The 17,758-nt window shown below is 41.8% G+C and overlaps 2 protein-coding genes across 2 annotated transcripts in view; both read right to left on the bottom strand.

The window, feature by feature from the left end:
• The window catches only part of Maml1 (mastermind like transcriptional coactivator 1), a 42,512-nt gene extending 40,155 nt beyond the window's left edge, over nt 1-2,357 (bottom strand). Inside the window, exon 1 of the mRNA XM_052758052.1 lies at nt 532-2,357. Coding sequence (XP_052614012.1) covers nt 532-867 — 336 coding nt within the window. The 5' untranslated portion in view covers nt 868-2,357. The remainder of the gene's footprint in view (nt 1-531) is intronic.
• A 1,264-nt stretch (nt 2,358-3,621) lies between these two features.
• The window catches only part of Canx (calnexin), a 29,673-nt gene continuing 15,536 nt past the window's right edge, over nt 3,622-17,758 (bottom strand). The window contains exons 6-15 of the mRNA XM_052758053.1: nt 17,300-17,381; nt 16,058-16,250; nt 12,171-12,360; nt 10,925-11,038; nt 10,034-10,190; nt 8,646-8,861; nt 7,977-8,096; nt 6,657-6,780; nt 6,436-6,518; nt 3,622-5,460 (exon numbers count right to left, since the gene is read on the bottom strand). Of these exons, the coding sequence (XP_052614013.1) occupies nt 5,407-5,460; nt 6,436-6,518; nt 6,657-6,780; nt 7,977-8,096; nt 8,646-8,861; nt 10,034-10,190; nt 10,925-11,038; nt 12,171-12,360; nt 16,058-16,250; nt 17,300-17,381 (1,333 nt within the window). The 3' untranslated portion in view covers nt 3,622-5,406. The remainder of the gene's footprint in view (nt 5,461-6,435; nt 6,519-6,656; nt 6,781-7,976; nt 8,097-8,645; nt 8,862-10,033; nt 10,191-10,924; nt 11,039-12,170; nt 12,361-16,057; nt 16,251-17,299; nt 17,382-17,758) is intronic.

The raw sequence follows: 17,758 nt of genomic DNA, 5'->3' as shown, positions 1-17,758 counted from the left end.
CAGACCGTACAGTTTACTGAAGCTTCCCAAGGCTTTTCAATTTTCCATTCGAAAGCCGTAGGATATTGTCAACTGAAGGGCGACTTATTTCCATATTAAAGCCCTAACCCTGCCTACAGCTCCGGACCTTCCACGGAGCAAGGATCCAATCAACATTTGAAGACTAAACGAGGCCAGGCCTACTGTGCAAGAACGCCCTAAGTGGTAGGCAACTCCAACGCGGGTCTATTCCAAGATGAAGTTCTCAACAGTTGGCAATTAAGTTTGGGAGAAAAGCCTATCAACAACTAAACTTCTCCTGCTTTTCCAGCACCGACTTTACTCAAAGTCCTCACGGTAACGTTTTCCCAAAGTACAAGGCAGTGCCACTTCCCGAAGATGACAAGCGCCCAGCTCCCTGCCATGTTAGGCTCCTCGCAGGACCCAGACCCAGAAGTGGGGACGCCCGGGGAAGTTTCTCCGAGGCCCGATCCGCGTCGGGGAGACGTTTTCGGGAGAAAGGGCTGCTGCGGCAGTAGCTGCCTTACTCACCGCGACCGGGCGGCCGTGCTCCGGGCCGTCGGCTGCGTCCAGGCGCGCGGCCGATGGGGCCGGGGCGGGGGCCGGAGCGGATGCCGGGGCCGGGACGGCGGCGGGCGGCTGCCGGTGCTTGCCGGCGCGTTTGGCCTTGGCCTGGATACAACGCTGGTGCAGGGCGAAGGTGTGCTGGCGTTCGAGCTCCAGGCGCTCGGGAGACACGGCCTCGTAGCGGGCCTCACAGGTGCTGTGGTGGCGCCGGCACAGCTCGATGCGCCGGCGGAGGCGCTCCATGACCGCGCTGTGCCGCGGCAGCGCGAACTCCGCCATGGGGCAGGTAGGCAGCACCATGGGCCGCGGGCGGCGCGGGCCGGGACCGGGCCTCTCGGCGCCGGCTGGCACTTAGGGCTCCTCCGCTTCTGGCGGCCCCGGTCCGCCTCACGGCCGCGCCATGTCCCGGCGGGCGGTGGAGCGGGTTCGGGCGCGCCGGCGGGTCTTCCTCCGGCCCCGCTCGGCCCGACTCCAGGCCAGCGCGCGCCGCCCGCCTCAGGCCTCGGCCTGTCCCCTGCACCGCTGCCCCATTGTTTTCCGCGCCGCTGCCGCCGCCATCTTAAAATTGTTTTCGGGGCTTTCGGAAGAGGGCGGGGCCTGGGCCGGCGAACCCTGCGTCACTGCTGATGGGCAGAAGCTCTGGCCAACCAGACGAAACCCGCTGCCCGAGGGCGTGGGGACGAGCACGTTAGGACTGCTCGGGTATTTAAACTGAACGCTCGGGCAAGAAGGGAAGGGAAGCCCCGAGGCGGGCTCAGTGCTGGAGAGCGGACTTGTGACTGACAGGAGCCTATCCAAGAGGAGCCACGTTTTCTCAACACCGCCCCCTGAAGGCAGTCCCTTCCGGGTTCGCGAGGAACGCGGGGTAAATCGGAATGTGGTGGAAGCCGCCAAACCCAGACACCCGAAGCCGTCTACCTTTTCAGTCTGCCCACACTATTTTGAGGTCATCCATTTCTGACCTAATTCTTTACATGCAGCTTCATAATTGAGCTAGTAGAGGTTTTCTCTTTATAGTTGACAGATCTATTAGGAATCACTGTTACTGTCAGTACTTGGAGGAGGGAAAAGCAGTCTTCAGCCTCACTAGTGGAAACTGGAATTACTTTGATCCCCAGGGATTTACACTTAAAACCGATTGGTATGTAAAACTGAGTCACTCAAAATCCAACCTTGAAGACGCTGGGCTCCACTGATGCAACTAGCAAGCAAACGGGCGAAGGAAAAAAGCCGAAAAAGGACAAAAAAAAAATAAAATAAAATAAACCCTAAATGGATATTGACAACCCAACTGACATCTGGAGATGATGGGAGGCTGCACACTAGAAGAGACCACCAGCCACTCAAACATGTTACTCTTAACCTCTTACTAGGGTTCATGAAAGTTTTACTTTAAAAATGACAAGGGAAAAAGCTAACAGCCAAATTTTTTATACAAATGCAGTAGAAAAAAGGAACTCAAGTTTTTTTGGTGGAAGAAGTGGTCTACAAAGGTAAATGTTCCAATAACACTCAGGTTAAACAAGCAACTTTTTAAATTTTTGTGTGCAGTGCTGAGGGGTTGAATCCAGGGCCTCATGCTACAGTGCCATTACCACTTACTACACACCCAGCCATGAAACTTTGTTTTTAAGAAGTGTCAGGTTGCCGGGCGGCGGCGGCGGCGCACGCCTTTAATCCCAGCACTCGGGAGGCAGAGCCAGGCGGATCTCTGTGAGTTCGAGGCCAGCCTGGGCTACCAAGTGAGTTCCAGGAAAAAGCGCAAAGCTACACAGAGAAACCCTGTCTCGAAAAACCAAAAAAAAAAAAAAAAAAAAAAAAAAAAATAGAAGTGTCAGGTACCCCAGATTGGCCTCAAAAGCATTGTCTGGCTGAGGCTGCTGGCCTTATTCTGCTTCTGCATCCTGAGTGCTGGGGTTACAGGGCGCACCATTATGGAAGTACACGATCTTCAGAACTAGAAGCACTACACACACTATAGTGTTTCAATTCAGGCAACAATCTAAAATTGCAATAATCACAAAATATCTTGGGGCACGACTTTCAATAATAACCTCATATATGGAGCCTGAGCAAAGATTATCCCCCGGCTCCAAGACAGGTTATCTGCCTTAGCTGTCCTGGAACTCATTTTGCAGACCAGGCTGGTCTTGAACTCAGAGAGAGATCCTCCTGCCTCTGCCTCCCAAGAGCTGGGATTAAAGGCATATGCTACCACACCCCACACAAAGATTACTTTCTAATAAAAACGTTGAAAGTTTTCCACACATCTTAAAAAGTATTATATAGGAGAGGGTGTAGCTCAGTGGTAACGCACTGGTTCAAATCCCAGCACTGGAAAAAAAAAAAAAAAACATGCAGAAAACTTCTGTTTTTGAGCTGCTGTCCATTTTACACAACAGAAATGACTAACCCACTACTGGACAGAGGAAGTTAAATACACGACTGAATCAAACTCTTCTATAGTAGCCAATGAAAAGATCAAACCATTATTCAAACAGTAAAATGCATCCTAGGTTATCATGAAGTCCAGTCAAAGCAGACACTTAACACAGGGCTTTAATATAACACCGTTTAGTAACATGGTAATCTGAAGTGAAGAGTACTTTATGGACAAGAAAATGGAAGACCACAAGCTGAAGGCATGGGTATTTTACAACAATTCGACAAGGAATCCAGCACATAATATCAGAATAAGAGTCTTTATTTTTTCATTCAGTGCCAGGGAATCAAACCTATGGCGCTTTGCGCATGCTTGACAGTTCTACCTACTGAGCTATAACACCAGCCCGGTAAGCTTTTTATAAGATGACTGCTGGTCATTAACGTGTCAGACATTTAAGGAGGCTGTAGCTTCAACACCTTGAGGGAGAAAGAAGGACCCAGAAAGACAATGACCACCACCAATCACATAAATAAATCTGTCATTTTACAGCCTGGGTGAAATAAAGTAGGCATGAAATATGTTAATGTGGAATGATTAAACAGATAAACAGATTTCTAAAAAAGCAATCATCCCCATGTTTGCTTCAAGGAGAAACCTGCAGACATGTATTCGTTTCTTGCTATTAACTCTTTATTTCACTCTATACAATTTGGGAACACCCGCTACAAAGCTATGGTCACTGTGACCACAAACAACAGATGGGGATAAAGCACTGAACAGCAAGAAAACTGCATTCCACCCTCAAAAGAAATGAAATGAACCAGTGTTTAAAAAGACAACAAATAACACAGCCTTCACCCTTTACAAATATATTTCTTTCCCAGTATCTCCCCAATATAAACACTGTGGAGTGTTTATATATATTCAGTGCAAGGAACAGTATCATCGGTACAATTGTAACTCCTCTAGAGAAAGAATGAAGTTGAAACATCTGTTTCTGAATACATTTCAATGCGGTGTAATAATGATATTATTACACTATAGTGATGCGGGAGAGGCTCTTCTAGCACCCATCTGCATTCCACATGAAAAAGAAAACAACTCTATAAATTCACTTTAAAAAATTTTTCAAGCGACAATAAAAAAAAATTTTGAACAGGACTGCTTTATTGTGTGAATTTTAAGACACAACTTTTACATGAACTGCAAATGAAGATTTTAAATATCCTACAAAAGTCAAATAACTCATGCTATGTGTCAATCCTCCCATAAACACTTTTAGCCTATGTTCAATTACAGTCAATTCTGAATTGGCCCACCTCTGAATTAGACTTTCTAAAGTCTACACAGAGTAAAAGAAATAGACACTAACGAAGTCTGTAATCTATCCTGTAGTTGGACCCTGGAAAGGTGTGGGCCTGCTTAAAATAAACAGATGTAATCACAGTAAAGCTAACACTATGCAGAGCTTATAATTTTCAGCAACGGACTGCAAGCTGCGCTGTGAAGAAAATGCATAGCAGAGAAAGCTGGGGACTGAGGAGATCCGTGAGGAAAGCAGTGTCAACGCAGTGGAACAAGTGATGAAACTGTCAACTTCGGCACCACCAACATTCCTTCAAAAGCCTTGTGCTCCAGAGGATGCGAGCTGTCCACCTCCTCCATGGGGAGTACAGTGGGAACTGCTGCATTAAGCCAGCTCTTGTCCTCTGCATAGGTGTCTGTGAATGGAGCAGTCCCGAGGACAACACAACACTGCACGTTATGAGCTGACCAACACCCAGCCAAAGTCTCCTTTTAGTTCTTTTTGGGTCTATTCAATATAACTCAGAGAACTTTGATATAAATTCGGGCTTCCATCCAATTCCTCTTATATCTTTAGGAGGAATTAAGTAATGGAAGCACACAAAACAAGATTATAACCACAAATGACTGTACTCGAACGTGATTACAATTTTAGGGACAGAGACACATGAATGTTTTAATACCAAACTTAAAAAAAAAGTTATAAAAACTGCAATTCATTCCCCCTAGCATTCCTAATGTTGGTGTTATTTCTGCACAAACAGATTAATATATTAAATTAAGCCAAGATTTTAAATTGGCAAAAATTCTATCTAAAAAAGGGGGAAAAAAAGAAAGAAAGAAAGGGGGGAAACCCAAAGATTTTAAAAACATTAAAATAAAAACACAAGTTAGTTGCTTCATGTTACATTTCACAACCATTATGTTAAATGTTCTTTTCTACAGAAACAGGGTCCTTTACATTACAATTGCAATTATTTACTGCTAGATGTTTAAAATTACAGACTAGTATTCACTGGAACCTGTAGATGGTGACGTCTTGAGGTTTTCTGAGTTCCCACCTAAGGTATACCAGGCCCTCTCCTAGGACCACACTTGCAGGGGAAGGGGAGGGAGAGGAAATCACAGATCAAGTTCTTAAGATTGTTTCACTCTCTTCGTGGCTTTCTGTTTCTTGGTGATCTGTTCAAAATTTCATCTTCCTATTAGATGAAAAGGAGAGAAGATCACCATATAATTAGCATATTTGAAAACCAAATTTTGCTGAATTTCCATAACCATTTAAAATAAGTTACTCAACTGGAGAAAAACAGGAGAAAAAAGTATACTGTTACACGTAGTGGGATTATAATAGGTATTCAATTTCAATCTTTTCCAAAAGCATACACTTTCCTCAAACCTATCAATAATTTAATTTGGGAGGGGGATTTCATTTATTTTTATGAGTGTTTGCATGGATGTGTATCTGTGCACCCTGTGCATGCCTGGTACCCTTGGAGCCAGAAGAGGGCATCAGATTCCCCTGGGACTAGAGTTACAGACAGTTGTGAGCCACCATATGGGTGCCCTTAAGAGCACTTACAACACCACATAGAGTAGAGTAAGTTGGAGCATGGAACTGTATGTAATACCAGGCACGAAAGCATGAAGATGAGCAGTTCAATATTATCCCTGACTGCAGAGTTCAATGTCAGTGTGGGTTAGATGAAACCCTATCTAAAAAGTTTAAAATACAGTGGTATGCATGAAATACCTTTGAGGGCACAGTGAGGAGACATAAATGTCACAGGACTGTTAAGAAACTTGACACTCCCCATCTCAGAAACCATATTTTTCTTTTCCAACTTCTACTTAATACAAAAATGTAAATAAACAAAATAAAAAATTTGTGCACAGAAAAACTTGAGATTCAAATAAAATATTGATCATTAATTAATCTGTGACAACATTCCCTTTGTGCTGAAGAGAGGGCTCAATGGTTAAGAGCACATACTGCTCTTTTAGATGACCCATACCACCTGTAACTCCAGTGCCTTGGGGACCCATCACCTCTGGCATCTTTAAGCATTTGCACTCATATATACATACCGCCCCACCCCACATACACTAATTTAACAACCCATTTAATAAACATCCTCTCAGCTGAGATGACTGGAGATATCGATGAGCCCCTTCACCTCTGCTGTAGGTTTTCTCTCCTCCTCATCCTGACTGCCAGTGCCACCGTCGTCTTCTTCAGCATCACTTTTCTGTTTCTCTTCTAAGACAGAAAATAAAACAATTGAACAAAACTTCACATCTGGCTTTGACAATAATTAGAGCATCATTTAAAAACAATCTTTTCCTGTGACTTGTTTTGTTAATCAGGATTTAAGACAGATTTCTAGGTCCCACTCACCAAGCTTCTCTTCCCCTTCATCGTCTTCATCTCCCTTGCTCTTCTCATCTTCCTTCCCTTCTTCCTCCTTCACATCTGGCTGGGGAGCATCCGTCTTCTTGTACTCCATAGCATTGGACTGTTTCTGGATTATTAACAAGTGCAAGAACCATGTTTATGTTGTCACAAATATATTACCCCTCAACTCCTGAATGTCTGTGGGCAAAGTGTGTCCAAGGTTGTGTACAGGGCAGAAATGCAGACATGTGAAAAACATATTCTTACTCATTTTTTTTTTTTCTGGGAGGGAAAGTGAGAGGGGAGCAGAGGGAGAGAGGTACCAAAATAGAATAAACAGTAAGAACAAAGGCTCAGGCAGGAAGTACAGGCCCAGCTTGTCAAGCTGACTCAGATACTTCAAACAGTGGTGAGGGTAAGGCTGCAAAGAGACCTTTGAATCTGACAAAGTGCCATCCACAGAAATCAAATCCTAAGTTATGAGACAGCATGCAACAAGGGCCAAATAAGAAAAACGTTGAATAAACAACAACAACAAAAAACGTTGAGCCTGTAAAACCTGCATGCATAGTTTTGAGAAGTATTGTTTGGACAGAGTGAAGGCAAGGAGGGAGAAATGGATAAATAATTAAAGACCAAATAACAAAATATAAGAATAAAAATAACATCAGGAGAGAAAATGATGTGTTCCTAGATGGATGATCTTGTATCTAAGTTGTTCTTTTTTCTTTAAAAGCTGCCACCAAATATTAAGACTAGTAACAGTGAAATCACAAACAAAGGACTCTTAAATCCTGTCATCACCTGGGCACAAGGGCCCACAGAGAAATGGTGACTAATGTTTTACAAGTCAATGCAATCATGGCCTACACACTAGAGAAGGGACCCGGGCAAAGAGGACTAGTTGCCAGTCCTGCGGTATCCCTGCACCCTCTCCCAGGTTTGACCACGGCCTGATTATGCAGAACAAAACACTTGCTCCATTAGTGAAGTGCTACTTCGAGCTGAAAGGTGTGTTTGTCACACTCGAGTGTTGGCTTTAGTTCTAAATAAAGGTTTCTATTTTACTTTATTGCTGTTTAAGGCGGTCAGGTGACCTGTGCTAGAGCAGACTCCTTTTAAAGTCTGGCAGAGATAGAAACATCACCTCCCCTGGCTCAAACCCAGGGGGGATCTTGTTTAAAAAAAGGAAAAAAGAAAAAAAAGCCAATGCAAAATATGACAAAGTATTTATCGACACTACTACTAAAGAAAATCGCAGTCAATAAATACAGTGTAAATTATTTTTTCTTAACATCAAAGAACTCTGTCTAATATTCCTACCTTTCCAGAACAGCAGAAGAGGATCACAAGGAACACTGGCAAAGCTACAGTCAGAATGTAGACCACCCAGAGCCATGGACGCTCTTCAGCTGCCTCCAGCATCTGCCCCACGACACCTGGCTGAAAAACCAAACAATAATTCAAAGAACTGGCTTCTAATTGTCCCATGTTACTCAAGGAATGGGCACAACTTGGTTCCTTCTTTTTCAAAGGAGTCAAACTAAGATGCGCATAAGGAAAACAGGAAAAAGTCCTCACTTTCCTGCTCTCACCATCATGAGGTTTCACCTGCACAGGTGCAGGAAAAGGTGGCTTGTAACAACTGCAAAAGGTCCCTTACTCAGAAAACAGATGAAGAATGTAATGTCTTCATCCCAGCTAGACTCTGGCCCTTCAAATCCCAGCTCAGCCACATCATTAGTTATTTGAAAATTCCATACGAGGAGTAAACTAAGATTCAGCATTTTTAGTGCATTAAATATACTTAAATTGTAAATACATGCGTACGCACGCACGCACATACACACAACAGTACATACATACAGGCTCTAAAGCCAGAATATGAGACTAATAGAATCAGGTCTTAACACTAAAAAAACTGCTTTTCACAAAGCAATCAGTTTCCCCCAAAAAGCAGATATAAATGCACAGTAATGAACAATCACTAACCTCAGCAGCCCCATCAGCAGCTTTCTTCAGGCCCCACCCATCATTGGCCCAATCGTCAACTACTCTAGGGTCACTACCAATGATAAAGTTGTCAAAAAAAATGTCGGAAGTCATGGACCAGAGCTCCAAACCAATAGCACTGAAAGGAGTCATCTTAAAAGGTTCCAGGTCTTCAAAGAAATCTGGATTTGGTATTTTCCTTGGTTTCCAGACTCCCTAGGTTTTTGGGGGGGCGGGTGGGGGTAGAGGTAGGAAAAGAAGTTTCAAAACATCATTTCAGATAATAATAATAATAATAATAAAAATAAAAGAAAACCTATAAGACTCATTTTTGTATGATTAACAGAGATAAGCATTAACTTTGTCAAATTTAAACAAACAGCAGAACAATAAACGCTAATGATGTTTTTATACTCTGATTTCTGGATTCCACCTAATTCAATTTCCAATCTCCAGGATCTTGTTCGGAACCAACCCCTGGTTCTGTGCAGCCCACTCCACCCTTATTAAGTGTTGGTGGAATGTAGTCAGTAAAGCCATTTCCCAGTGGTGATTTTCGTTTGATTTTGTTAAACAAGGTTTCAGGCCCAGGTTAGCCTTAAATTACTCCTGATTCTCCTAATTATAGCTAAAGTTGACCTTCGACTCCTGGTCCTCATGCTGATGACCAAGTGTTAGAATTATAGGCATGTATCAACATATCCAGATAGTTCAACGGCAAGCCAAAATATAATTTTTATTTCATCTTACTTATCTAAATGTACAACTAAAAACATTTTACAACAGAAAAAGCATACACAGTATATGCATACAGATGTACCTATAATTTACATCTTAAAGTCTAAATGGAAATGATTGTAATTTTCTTGGCTTGGAAACTGAAGCCAGGTAAAAATCTGAATAGATACATTCCCAGACTACAACTGGGGCTTCACAACTTCACTATACATATTCCTACCACTTCATGTGCACCTGGTCTTTTGGCAGTTGAAGAAAACCAATGAGAACAAGCAATAAGCTGACTTGACATGGCAAGATCCAACTACCATCACAGTTCCCTTATGGCCAATATAACTCCTGGATCCTGCAGCTAAAGCAACCCCGACACTTGACGACAAGAGGGTATACAGGTTCTCCAGCTCTACTTTTAGTTTCAAACAAAGGTCACACAGCAATTGTGAACACTTTTCTCCCGTTTTTAGGTTTTATGTTTAGCCTATTATTCAACTGTCTCTTAAATTTACTTTCTCTTCTTGATGAAACAGCTTCAATACAGTCATCAAACCTACTACCTCATTATTTATCAGACTTCTACCCAGATAATGAACAGTAAACCATTAACAGTAAACAGATTAATGAAAACAAGTAAACCATCAGGAGGCACAAACCTGGTAGTTAGGATTGTCAATCATGGGAGGCTTCCATTTGCCCTTATACTTGGGGTTGTCAATCATAGGTCGCTGCCAGACTCCACACCCAGGGGCTGACTCACATTTAGGGTTGGCAATCTGAGGAGCCTCCCATTCTCCATCCATATCCTCATCCCTGTGGAGGTACAAGCCAAGTTACAACTGAACAGCCAGCCCTGTGCTGATACAGAACAGTATCTCATTTCTCATCCCTAGCAGCAATGATCTTTCATAAAAGATCAATTTTGGGCCGGGCGGTGGTGGCGCACGCCTTTAATCCCAGCACTCGGGAGGCAGGCCAGCCTGGACTACCGAGTGAGTTCCAGGAAAGGCGCAAAGCTACACAGAGAAACCCTGTCTCGAAAAACCAAAAAAAAAAAAAAAAAAAAAAAAAAATCAATTTTGTTTTTACACAATGAAATTTAGTAAAGTTTATAGAGCTCTCCACTTAAACTTGGGCATTTGGCTGTACTTACTGCCTTTTTTTTTTCTTTTTGTTTTTTTGAGATAGGATTTTTCTGTGTCCAGGAATTCTTTGTAGACCAGGCTGGCTTTGAACTTAAGAGATCTACCTGGCTCTGAGTGGTGAGATTAAAGGTGTACAGCAACACGCCTGGGTTCTTCGTGTGTACGCGCTTATTACTTTTATTTATTTATTTACTTTTGGTTTTTCCAAGAAAGAAGGTTTCTCTGGACAGCTGTCCTGGAACTCACTTTATAGGCCAGGCTGGCCTCAAATCTCAGGGAGATCTGCTTGCCTCTGCCTCCCAAGTACTGTGATCAAAGGTTTGCACCACCATGTCCAGATCTATTGTTTTTAATTTAAAAACAAAACAACAGGTAATTCTAAAAGCAAACTCAAATTCTCACCAATCCTCTGGCTTGTCTGCATCAGGGTCTGGGATATACTCAGGCTCATCATCTAACCAGCCTTCAGGCTTTGTGGCCTCTTCATCTGGAATCTTAGCAGGGGCATCTTCATCCCTTAAATAGAAAACACCAGTTATAACAATACTGGCCAGAGAATCAGTCAATGTAGTCTCTTAGAAAACTCAATTAATTCATCCTAGAAATCATTTCTAAATCATTTATCTAGGCCTGCTCAACTGAAAACAGCAGCCAAAGATCAAGTAGACATTTCTCTAATGGAACTACAGGAATAATCAAGAGTCAGAGGGATGCTCAACATACAAACACAAATTTAAAGTTAGCTGGGTGTGGTTGTGCACACCTATAATCCTAGTACTTGGGAGGCAGATAGATCTCTGTTAGTTTGAAGCCATCCTGGTCTATACAGTAGGTTCCAGGTCAGCTAGGGCTATATAGTGAGATTCTGTCTCAAAAATAAACTTCAAGAAATCTTTTCTAATTAAAAAAACAAAAACAAAAACATGAGGGCTGGAGAGATGGCTCAGCAGTTAAAAGCACTGGCTGTTCTTCCAAAGGACCCAGGTTCAATTCCCAGTACCCACACGGCAGCTCACAATTGTCTGTAGCTCCAGTTCTAAGGGACAAGGCACCCTCACACAGACATGCATACAAGCAAAACATCAATGTACATAAAAATAAGTAAAAAAAAAAAATTAGGAATTTCAGAATGTTAGCTTTAAATGTGGATGGTAGTAGATCACTCCTCAGTAACACAACACATGTTTAGTGTGCTGGAGGCCCTGGGTTCAATACCTACCTAGCACTGTAACTCAGTAAAAACCAGTAGTAAAAAAGCCCTAGAATGACTGGACCAAGAGATTGCCACAAGCCAACTCTGTCAGTACAAATAAACCACAACAGTTTTAGCATCCTTTAGTTTATAAAATGGGGAGGGATAATTTATACTATCACTACTGGGTTCTTTCCAGCCACAGTAATTGGTACTTTTCTCCTGTAAAATAGAGTACATAAGTCTCCCTTTCTCTTCTTGCAATCGGGGCACAAGGTCTTACCATGTAGCCCAAACTGGTTCCACTTTCACAATCTTTCTGCCTTAGCCTCCTGAATGTTCAGATTACAGATTATTTAAACAATCAGATCTCATTCAGTCAACATTTAGGTGTTCAAGCTATGTGGAATAGACAAAATATTTGCTAATACTCAATGATGGAGCTCCAAGATTTACCAGTCATCTGGCTTGACAGCATCTGGATCTGGTATTTTGGGTCTTTCATCCCAATCCTCAGGCTTCCGGTCTTCTGGGTCCTCAATTTCACGTGAAGGGTTTACAGCAGGAGTCATGTCATTGAGCAGATTGCCACTGTTCACAACAGACTGGTCAACTAATATTTCAAAACTATTGTCTGGGTTCAAGACTGAAAAGAAGTTAAATGTAATTAAAAATACTGACTTAAGCATTCATCCCAACATTCCCATCAACCCAACACAACAGATCCTGTGTTCTTGAGAAAGAACCAGTGAGCAGTCATGGAACAAAGAGCTCAGGGCACTGGGGTGAGAAGACCAGTCGACAAAGCCTAGTTCTAAAGAGCTTGGGGGCCCCAGTGCCATTGCCTTAGGTTCCTAGAAATTACAAATTTAATAAGGGTTTTTTTTTCTCCAATCTGGAGATCAACCCTAGGGTCTTGTGCACACTAAATAAGCACTCTTACCCTGGAGCTATTAAATAGCTATTATTTACCTATTAAAATAGTTAAAGGAGCTGGATTAATAGCTCAGTGGTTAAGAAAGCTCTCACTGCTCTTCCAGCGGATCAGGGTTCAATTCCCAACATCTACATGGCTGCTTATACCTTCTATAACTTCAGCAGCAAAGGATATGACAACCTTTTCTGGCTGCTATGGGCACCAAGCACACATATGGTGCATAGACATGCATGGAGAAAAAACACCCATCACATAAATAATAATTAAAAATAAATAAGGGGCTGGAGAGATTGCTCAGTGGAAAAGAACAGGTTTGGTTCCTGACATCCATATGGTAGCTTACAACCATCTATAACTTCAGTTCCAGGAGAGTTAACACCCTCTCTGGCCTCTGAGGGCACTGTATGCACACGATGCACAGACATACACACAGGCAAAAGCCACACATAAAATGAAAACTTAAAAAAAAAGTTAAAATTATTACACCAGGCCAGATGTGGTAGTGCATTCCTCTAATACCAGCACTTGCTAGGCAATCCAAGTTTGAGGCTAGGATAGGTCATGTAGCAAGACCCTGTCTCAAAAACAGTAATAAACTTGCTGAGCATGGTAGCACACTCCTGTGATCTTAGCATCTGGGTGACAGAGGCAGGGCCATCAAAATAATTCTCAGCTACACAGAGAGTCTGAGCCAGCCTAAGCAACAAACAGCCAGGTGTAATGAATGGCACATGCCTTTAATCTCAGCACTTGGGAGGCAGAGACAGTTGGATCTCTGTGAGTTTGAGGCCAGCCTGGCTACATAATGAGTTCCCAGACAGCCAGAGCTACACAATAAGACCCTGTCTCAAAACAGCCACAAAAATGAATGAATGAATGAATGGGATGGTGAAATGCACAGCAGCATATAAAGGCACTTGCCACACAATCCCAATGCTCTGAGTTAGATCCCAATAACCCACATTAGGGTAGGAGAGGAAACATCTTCACAAAATTGTCCTCTGATTTCCACACAACAATTATCTACAAACCACAAAGGTCTTCACTGATAGGGGCTGGAGAAAAGACTCAGTGGTTAAGAGCAGCAGCTGCTCTTCCAGAGGACCCAGTTCAATTCTCAGCACCTACATGGTGGCTTACAACTGTCTTTAACTCCAGCTTCAGGGGACCAATACACTCTTCTGGAATGTCAGCACCAGACATGCAAGTGGTGAACAGATACATATGCAGGCATAACACATTAGATAAACATCCAACAACTATACCACATGCCCTGCTCCACAGTTGTACTTTTAAAAATTTCTCAGATTGCTAGGTGTGGTGGCACAAGCCTTTAATCCCAGTACTCAGCAGGCAAAGGTAGGAGGATCTCTGAATTTCTGGACAGCCTGGGCTATACAGGGAAACCCTATCTCGAAAAACAAAAACAAAAAAAGATTTTTTTCTCAGATTGTGAAAACGTCATTAAAAAAAACTTCAACTCCTATTACTATATAAAGGAACAGAAGACAATCTGCTCTAAACTTTGTAGTTCAAATGATAAATGCAACACACTACATATGAAAAAGGAATTAGCTAACCAACAGCTATTCAATATTGAAAAAATATTTCATTATAATTTTTTATTTAACAAGGAGGAAACATTATGCAAGGCCTTATGGAATTACTGCCTTTTGAACGAACTGGCAGTTTCTTTTTGCAAACTTCTTGTGCAATAATAGCTATGATTCTCCCCATTTACTGTGCACTTCCATGTTAGCTCTACATGTAATCTCATGACTACATCTCAATTTTATGGGCATACACAATTGTGGATAGTCTAGAAGATGATTTCTTATTTAATTGTACAATTTGTATGATTAGAAACAAACTAAAATGCACTTCATTCTAGGCTATTGTTCCATGTGGACTGGACACTCACCACTGACAAGGCAAAGTTGGTCGGACTAAGTGTCCTCGAATTTTCACAGAGCAGAGGTGCAGGTGCCTGGCCTTGTGGATCAAAACCCTTCAGAAGAATTACAGTGAAGTAGAAGTGATAGCGCAGGTGTCTGTCCTTGGTAGATCTTAGTCTTTCAAGAGATCAATAGCACCTATGTTGTCCTAAGCTTCTTCCACTGACACCTCCCCACTCTGATTCAGAAAACAATTAACACTTTGTATTTATTTTTACACCAGGCTTTTTTTTTTTTTTTTTTTTTTTTTTTTGGTTTTTCCAATACAGGGTTTCTCTGTGTAGTTTTTGGTGCCCGTCCTGGATCTTGCTCTGTAGACCAGGCTGGCCTGAAACTCAGAGATCCACCTGGCTCTGCCTCCTGAGTGCTGGGGTTAAAGGCGTGCGCCACCACCGCCCGGCTTTTTTACACCAGTTTTTAATGCAAGATTTTAGGCTCAGCAGACTAATTATGTATAGGTCCTGAGATTCAGGTGATTAACAGAAAAAGGCTGTTAACTGATTAACCATGTCTGAATATTATTAATCACATAAAACAGTACACATATTCTTTGCCTTTTCCTTAACTCTCATTGGTTTAATTTCTTTCCTTGTAACCCTTGTAGCTATCCTTTTAAGAGATAGCCAGAACTTTTTACAACCTATAGCTGTTGTCAGTCACCAATTAAGCTGACCAAGTCTTTGCCAAGTGTGACTCTTATCAGAATACTTGTCCCTGAGAGTTTACTTTGTAGTTTTTACTAACAAGTTGTTAATGAATGGAGATTATATGTGTGTGTGTGTGTGTGTGTGTGTGTGTGTGTGTGTGTGTGTGTGTGCATGCTTGGGGGAAAAAAGATGAGAAGGGAGATGGAAAGAATTAGATAGATATGAGAGAACAGGAGAAGGGACTGAGAGGAGCTAAGTATGAGAACAGAAAAGAAACTGTGCAGATAGAATTGACTGAGAAGAATAAAGTGAATGGACTAAAGAACTCCGTGTGCTTATTAGATTCATTTGATAACCATCAGATTAATAGCCTAGCCGCTAGTAGCTTCTGTTCTGGACCCTGGTAGAAATGTCTTCAGGGCAGGCGTACCTGTGGAGAATTCGGTAAGAATAGTCTTTCACATTCCTGGTATTAGCACATGTTTTCTTTCTGCAGTAAACCTGTGACCATGGAACTTGTTAATATACACACATGGCATCAAGACCTTCTCAGTCACCATACATTTTCTCCTCTCCATCAAATTCTACTTTGAGCCCATAAGCATTTTAGTAGTTTCCTGGTGAGGTGGGAGCATAGTCTGTTATCCATTTTCATTGGAAGATAGTACATAGGATCTTTCCAAAGATTCTTTATAAAGAAAAGGCTTTTACTGGTAAGCATAAGTATTCAAGTCTGCAAACTTAACATTAACCAGATGGTAAGTATGCAATGTCTTATACCCCCAAGCAGCTGGTTTTTCTTACTTAATGTGTAAAGATGCGTTTTCTTGTCAGTGAAATAGGTCTTCAGATCTGCATCTGGCCTCTTAGCGTGTTTTTCTTCATATACACCTGTCTTGGGGTTTTTGTGGCGAAAGATGAAGTGCAGTTTGTAGTCCTCTCCACATTTATCTGGACCAAACATAATAGTATATGGGGTCTTGTCGTGGAACTGATCCTTAAGAGACAAAGGTGAAGTGCTTTAATTAACTCTAGTCAAAGAATTCAAAAAGCAAACTTTGAAAAGTATATAATACTTCCTCACAAAACTCCATACAAGGGGTTGGAAAGAAGGCTCAGCAGTTAAGAGCACTTGCTGCTCTTCCAGAGGACCTAGGTTCAATTCCCAGCACCTACATAGCAGCTCACAACTGTCTGTAATCCAGCTCAAAGTGATTTGACACCTTCATATAGATATACATGCAAGCAAAACACCAATGCACAAAAAATAAAAATAAATCATTTAAAAAACTCAATACAAATTAACCTACTTCTTTTAAAGAAAATCTCATGGCTTTATAGAGCTTGTTCAGATACCAATGAAACATAACTAGCACTCTCCAGAAATATTAAAATGCTTAAGAAAACAAAGTTACATGCATATAAGCTTCTTTCAAAAACAAGAAATAAACTTGAGAAAACAGAAAATTGGCAATACACACCTTTAATCCCTGTACTTGTGAGGAGGCGGCAGGTGGATCTCTTGGAGTTCAAGGCCTGCCTTGTCTACACAGCAAGTTCTAGGCCTGACACAGACTCTGTGTCAAAAAATAAATTAAACCACAAAACAAAAAACCCTAAAAATTCCAATTAAGAAACCAGAGATAAAATACAGCTAAAGTGGGGCTGGAGAGATGGCTCAGAGGTTAAGAGTACCAACTGCTCTTCCAGAGGTCCTGAGTTCACCCCACATGGTGGCTCACAACCATCTGTAATGAGACCTGGTGCCCTCTTCTGTATACATGATAAATAAATAAATCTTAAAAAAAAATACAGCTAAAGCTTCAACAGTCACCTTATCAAGTCACAAGCACATCAGTGTCAAGCCTCCATTGTTTGACAGCAGAACAGCCTTTATTTTCAAAAGTCTTATAGACTTTTCTCTCTCTTTAAATGATGGGGATTGAACCCAGGGCCCTGTGAGTGGTAGGCATGTACTCTACCACTGAGTTACACTCCAAACTCTTAAGATCTTTAAAACAAACTTTACATAAACAGAGTACCTACCAAGTTGAGTTCTGAGGTCTTGGAAAGCAGCTTCACGTAGGCTCCACCACATTCTATTCCATTCTGAAAATTAACCTCATACCTAGTTTCAGAGAGAAGCAAAAAAAAAAAAAAAAAATCCTATGGCACTTTGAAAGATCACACTTCCCAGTTCATTTCTCCCCAGTTTGGTCACATTTCATCACAGGTCGTATGATTAGTTCCACACAAAGGGTTCCATCCTCTACTGCTTTCATGGGGCCACTCAACCGCAAAAATCAAAAAACAAAACAAAATCAATCTTTAATGCAAAATTCAGACATTTGTTTGCTATCAAGAGGGTAAACAACCAGACTGTTTTGAAGCAACTTGCTAAGCAGTTAAAAACAAAACAAACTACTCAACGTGTTCAAATTCACACAAAATTCCCACTGTCAACATCTCATGGGTTTGTTGTTGTATGTTAAGTATCAACTAAGA

This window comes from Peromyscus californicus, unplaced genomic scaffold, assembly GCF_007827085.1.
Source record: "Peromyscus californicus insignis strain IS unplaced genomic scaffold, ASM782708v3 Scaffold_3__1_contigs__length_106647218, whole genome shotgun sequence".
Lineage (NCBI taxonomy): Eukaryota > Metazoa > Chordata > Mammalia > Rodentia > Cricetidae > Peromyscus > Peromyscus californicus.
Note: the sequence above shows the minus strand (reverse complement) of the source record. Positions and strands in the feature narration are given on the sequence as shown.